The sequence below is a fragment of the Herpailurus yagouaroundi genome, unplaced genomic scaffold (genome assembly GCF_014898765.1).
Source record: "Herpailurus yagouaroundi ecotype Mexico unplaced genomic scaffold, PumYag 208, whole genome shotgun sequence".
NCBI classification, from domain to species: Eukaryota; Metazoa; Chordata; class Mammalia; order Carnivora; family Felidae; genus Herpailurus; species Herpailurus yagouaroundi.
Window position 1 is genome coordinate 11,776,822 of NW_024412439.1, and position 6,000 is coordinate 11,782,821.

General features: G+C 69.0%; 1 protein-coding gene across 5 annotated transcripts in view; it reads left to right on the forward strand.

Annotated features, from left to right (window-relative positions):
* The window catches only part of WSCD1 (WSC domain containing 1), a 31,248-nt gene extending 26,507 nt beyond the window's left edge, over positions 1-4,741 (forward strand). For 4 of the 5 annotated variants that reach the window (XM_040453513.1, XM_040453511.1, XM_040453512.1 and 1 more), the window contains exons 8-9: positions 166-388; positions 983-4,741. In XM_040453513.1, the coding sequence (XP_040309447.1) occupies positions 166-388; positions 983-1,577 (818 nt within the window). In that variant the 3' untranslated portion in view covers positions 1,578-4,741. The remainder of the gene's footprint in view (positions 1-165; positions 389-982) is intronic. The other variant, XM_040453515.1, reaches the window with a different exon arrangement.
* Positions 4,742-6,000: the final 1,259 nt, after the last annotated feature.

The window sequence follows — 6,000 nt, forward strand, 5'->3', positions numbered from 1 at the left end:
TGTGATCGCGGGCAGGTCCACACCCTCTCTGAGCCTCTGTCTCTTCCCTGGCCAACCTGCAGCCGTGACTGACTCGGGGCAGCCTCCCGGCCTCTGGTGTCTCGCGGGAGTGGGTTCAGCTCTTCTTCTGCTGGGGGGGGCGGGGAATCCCTACGCCTCGCTCAGGGGCCTCCCCCGCCCCCCGCAGGGTTCAAGGGCGAGAAGGACCACTGGCGGAGCCGGCGCACCATCTGCGTGAAGACCCACGAGAGCGGCCGCAGGGAAATCGAGATGTTCGACTCGGCCATCCTGCTGATCCGGAACCCGTACAGGTCCCTGGTGGCCGAGTTCAACCGCAAGTGTGCCGGCCACCTGGGCTACGCGGCCGACCGCAACTGGAAGAGCAAAGGTAGACGGGAGGGGTCGGTGGGTGGCCCACGCGGCCTCGCTCCCCAGATTTGCCCCGGGGGCCCCATCTGGCCTGTGGGCGACGGATCGAGGAGACACGGGTCAGGGAGGTGAGGACGGGGAACCGAGTGCTCGGAGGGGCCGCTGCGTCCAGCAGGTCTGTGCTCCTGTCCCCGTGGTCTGCGCCGTGGCTGCCAGCCGTCCCCGCCCCTTGCTGAGCCCCCCCCCCCCCCCCCCCCGCCCCCAGAGGCGGGAGGCCGAGCTCTGGTCCCTCCTTGGCTCAGTCCCCTCGTCCCAGACACCGGGGCGGCCCTGTTCCGGCAACTGATCCTGTAGGGGTGATTCTCAACCTCTGCACGTGTCCCCCTCCGAAACAAGTCGGAACACGACGAAAAGCCCACCTGGTTTCTTAGCTCGCGGGCGGAGAAATCTCGCGGGGCGCGTCGCGCGGCTTCGCCGCGGGTCCTGCCACCGGAGGCCGGCGGCTTGTGCTGGCGCCCCTCCCCCGCCCCCGCGGGACACGGCGGGCAGACGGCAGGGACCGGCTCCGCTGGGGCCCGCCCCGTGCCCGACGCCCGCCGTGTCCCCCGCGCAGAGTGGCCGGACTTCGTCAACAGCTACGCGGCCTGGTGGTCGTCGCACGTGCTGGACTGGCTGCGCTACGGCAAGCGGCTGCTGGTGGTGCACTACGAGGACCTGCGCCGCAGCCTGGTGCCCACGCTGCGGGACATGGTGGCCTTCCTCAACGTGTCCGTGAGCGAGGAGCGGCTGCTGTGCGTGGAGAACAACAAGGAGGGCAGCTTCTGGCGGCGCGGCCGGCGCCCCCACGACCCCGAGCCCTTCACCCCCGAGATGAGGGCCCTCATCGACGGCTACATCCGGACGGTGGACCGGGCGCTGCGCGAGCACGGCGGGGCCGGGCTGCCGGGCGAGTACGTGCCCAGATGACGGCCCGGCGGCCTCGCTGCGGCCCCGAGCCCCGAGGTCGCCGGGCGGGCACCCGCCGCGGGACCCCCCCCCCCCACCCCGGTGCTCACACGCGCGTCCGCACACGCCGCCGCTCGCCCGCCCGCCCGCAGGTGCCCGGACACCAGGCCACGCGGGCATCGGCGCTGCGGGCAGCGGGCACCCGTCGTGGGCGGGGCTGGGGGGGCTCGTGGACGCCACTGACTGCACGTGACTCCCGGTGACCACGTGTGGGGAGACCGCCAGGCACCGTGGTCCGCAGCCTCGCCTCTCCCCTCCCCGCAGACTGGCCGGCAGCGTGGGACAGAGTGGAGGCCCCCCCTCCCCCCCCCCGTGCACCCAGCCCCCCCAGGACCTGCCGCCACCTCGGTGCCCCCCCCCCCGCCCACCACCCCGTCCAGCTTCAGCGCTTGGAGGGGCCCCTTCCCTGGCTTCTTCCTCCCACATCCTGGGAAAGCTGGGATTCACGCCGTCCCGGGTTGGGGTGAGGGGGGGGGGGTGAGTGGAGCCCAGACCCAAGGGGTCCATGGGCCGGCAGGAGGGGGCTTGGGGTGGACGTGGGGAGACCAGGAGGGACTGCCTTGGGGGGCCACCTGGACTGGTTGCCCAACCCATCTCGAGGGCCCTGCTCCCAGTGGGGTCCTGCGCCGGGGGCACAAGGAAGGGGGCGGCCAGGTCCATCCGCACGGCCCTCGGGGGGGCGGGAAGGCCGTGGCTACAGCTCCCGCCTGTCCCCGAGGCCGAGCCCCTGTCCCTCTTGCCACACCGTCTGTGTGTGTGGGAGGCTGACGCCGCTGCCTGGTGGGGGCCCCCACTCCCGGCTCACAGCCCTGGGGGGGGCAGGGGAGGGGTGGTCACAAATGGGAATGAGAAGGCCAGCGGCAGAGGAGCGTGTGACGTGCCGGCTCCGGGGTCACCGTGGGCCTGGGTCTCGGGAGCGCACAGCCTGAACTGGTCCTGAGCAACCTGTGGGAGTTAACCCGGCAGGCCAGAGGGAGAGGGTATCGAGGCGGAGAGAACAGCATGTACAGAGGCTCAGAGGCTCGGAAAACCCTGATGCGTCTGCAAAATAGGTGAACAGGGTGGGGGGGGGGGGGGCCTCCGCGTCTATGCGGCCGGCGGACGGGGGCGGGCGGGTGAGGACAGAGGTGGGGACCCAGGACCGGACCGTCCTCATGGCCACTCGGTGCTCAGCCTGGGGGGCAGCGCCACTGATGCCAACTTGGGTCTCCCTTCAATGGCACCTCGGGCTCAGGCGCACGGCCCTGGAGACCAGAGCTCGGGTCTGGACGCAGGGGTGGGCCCCGGGCTGGCTGCAGGGGCTCAGCTGCACGCCACCCCCTGTGAGGCGAATGATGGTGGACAGGCCCGCGCCCAGCGGCCCCTGCACCCCGCAGCGGCTTCTCCAGGCCTGGGGTGACCCCAGCCGGGCCTGGGTCTGACCCCCCCCTCCCCCCCCAGCCAGAGGCAGGCTGCACTGCGGGAAGAAAAGGGGACGTGAGATTTTAAGGACCAGGCGTCAGAATGCCCTGAGCCTGCGTTCTCTGCCGGCCACGGGAAGCTGAGCACCACCACGGCCAGGGGTGGGGGGACCCCGGCGGACTGCGCTTCGCCTCCCTGCCCTTGGCTCGCCAAACCCGCCCCCGCCCCTGCCTGTTCTGGACCCTCCCCACAGCCTCCCTCTGCTCTAAGCTGGGAACGCCTGGGTCTTCTTAAAGGCTTATTGGCTCAGCTGTGGCTCTGCAGTCCGGTCCAGGAAGGCCGCCGATGAGGCCGTTTCCCTGGGGTCGTAGGAGGGGGTGAGGCCCACCGAGAGTTCACAAGCCTGCCCTGGAAGGCGGCCTAGGGGCAAAACCAGAGACTCCGAGGGGACGGCGGCGCCCACTGACGGAGGGAAGCCAACTGCCTCCTGCGATGGGCTCCCCAGCTCTGGCCCTCACCCTTCCCAGCCACCCAGATGACCTCGGGGAGAAGACCCAGGAGCCGGGGAGGCTGAGAAGGGCAGAGATGTGGCTGGAGGGCCAACCTGAGCCTGGCCCTTGGGCTTCCCTCCCCCCTCCCCAGAGTCAGAATAGCCACAGTGCGGGCCGTGCCTCCTGGTAGACGGTTCATTCCCTGCCCCAGGTGCCCGAGACCACCTCCCCTTCCAGGTGGACAGCCACCCACTCTGATGGCCGCGTAGCTCACGGGGCACCTTAGCCGGCCGTGCACGTGATTATGATGGGGTCAGGGTCCACACAGGCGCCCGACTGCCTGTTCTCAGCGGCCAGCACCACGGCCTGCTCCGGGGGAAGAGCCTGGAAGCAGGGGAAGGGACCGGCTGTCCTCAGGACACGTCCGTCGGGTCTCTGCGAGTGCAGCCTCCCAGAGCCCTCCGCTTCTACCCCAAGCGGCCAAGGAGTAAGAGCCGGTGTGAATCTGGGGGGAGACCTGAGGCAGGACCCCGACTGCCTCCAGGCCCCACCCTCAATGGCGAGGCTGCAAAGTCACACGAACCTGTGTGAAAACACAATTTCCACGGGTTCCTGCTCCCGTCGTGGATCAATTTGGGAAAGCCAAAACGTAGCAAAAAAAAAAGAAAAAAAAAGCTAAGACATTTATTTCTGATAATCGCAGTGATGTGTCAATGAGAGAGCAGTCAGGCTCCCAGACCCTGGGGAAGGAAACTGCTTAATTACATGCGCATCTTGTAGTGAAGTGTCTCACAGCTAAAATCAGATCCTGAGTGCACGAACGTTTGCGCACACGATGCATTTTCCCCTGAAAAGTAGCAGGAGCCACTCGGCTCCTGGGGCCCCCTGCGGGGAGAAGGCAGTGCTGGGGGTGGCCTTCGTGGCTGTCAGAGCTCTTGGGGCACAGGCTCGTTTTCTTCCGGCCGGAGGAGTCAGAACGGTGGCCTCCAGCACAGTTCGCTGGTGTCCAGGGATCAACCGTCCTGGACGCTGGACACACACAGGTCTCCGCTCAGCACAGGGCAAGCTGGCGTGTAAGATGCAGGGGTGTGGTGGGGGGTGTCGGCTGTGCCATCTGCTTTGCCAGCAGCCCCCATCTCTGCTGGGGGGTTTCAGGGTCCCCACCTCTGGGGTGGAACCCCCAGCCTGGACGAGGCCAGCGGCTCCTTCCGACTCTCTGGCTACGGGTTGGTTCACGGACACAGCTCGGCCAGAGCCACGTGGGGAATGTCCAGCAGAGACGTGCTGCTGGCATGAGGGGTCGTGGGTGGCGCCCCATCCTTAGCCTGAAGTGGATCCCACTGTGGGGACAGTTGAGGGCACAGAAACACCAGGTCCTTGGTGACATCGCTAAGTACGTACGATCAAGCTTAGCCGGCGTTTGCGCTCCGTGTGGACGGTTTTGTTACGTGAGCCAATAAATCCCTTATTGTTTACGTCGGCTTGAGTTGGGCCTTTGTTACTTATGGAGGGTTCGCACCATCTCCGCCTCTGTGGCCGTAGGTGAAGACCCAGCCCCACGCCCGCACGAGCTGGGGGCCGGGAGCCGCCGCTTCCCCGGGTGGGGCCGGGGTGAGCTGCTCAGGAGGACCAGTCGCGGCTCCAGTCTTTAACCAGGACTGGCTGTTGTGACACACGGGGACACCGATCTGAGCGCCGTGGACGGGTGGCCCCGTTGCCTCCTTCCGCGGGGGAATAATGTGCGGTGGCGTCGAGAACACTCACCGTCTGGACTGGACGTGGGGTGGCCTGGCCGGGCGGGGAACTGCCCCTGGGAGCCGTTGGGTGCCACGCAGCTCTGGGGACGCTGGCCGGGGCACGTGGCTGCCGCCGGGGCGGGGGCTGAGGCCGCTGAGGAGCCCCCTCCTCTGACTCTGCCCTTCCCCCTCTACCGGACACGGCGGGCGGTACCCGCGGCCCGTCCGGCCACTGGGCCCCAGGGGCGGTCGCGTCTCCTACGGGGTCACTGCGGGAGTGCGGGTCGGTTCCCAGAAACCGCTCCACGCCCCTCCCCCCCCTCGCGGCCTCCCCGCGACCCGGCGACGCTGCTGGAGCCCTGAGTGTGCACCTGCACCCGGCACCTGGCAGTGAGCCTGCGAGTCCCCGCCCCCACCCCGCTCGCGGAAACGCGCTCGGGCGGCGCCGGAGCTCAGCGCTGAGGGCTGTTCGATCGAAGCACGGCGGGCGCTTGACCCGCCCAGGAGGAGCAGGGCAGGGGCCGTGACGTGCCCGGGGTCTTCACCCTCAGTCACCACACCCGGGCAGCAGACGGGTCCCGCTGGCGCAGCCGCTGGCAGACGGGCCTCGAGCGTGTTCGCAGACGCGTGTGCGCGCAGGGGGCGCCGCGGCTGCCCTCGTGCCTGCCCTCCTGACCACAGGACGGGCTCCGGCGTCAAGTCGCTCGATGACCTGCCCCCCACAGCCGGACCCCCCGGCCCAGCTGACGCGCATCGGGAGGAAGCCGGGGGGGGGGGCGCACATCGGAGGCCGCTTCCCTCCCTGCCCACCCCTTGCCGTCCAGACTGCGCCCCGGGATCGGCCCCACGTCGACACCACACCTCCCCAGAATCACCTGAGTCGGTTTTCCATGGCCGCGTGACAAATCACCACGAACCCCGCAGCTTCAGCCGGCCGGACAGGCACCATCCTGCAGCGCCGCCGGGGTCGGGCAGCTAGGTGAGGCTCCGCCGGGCCT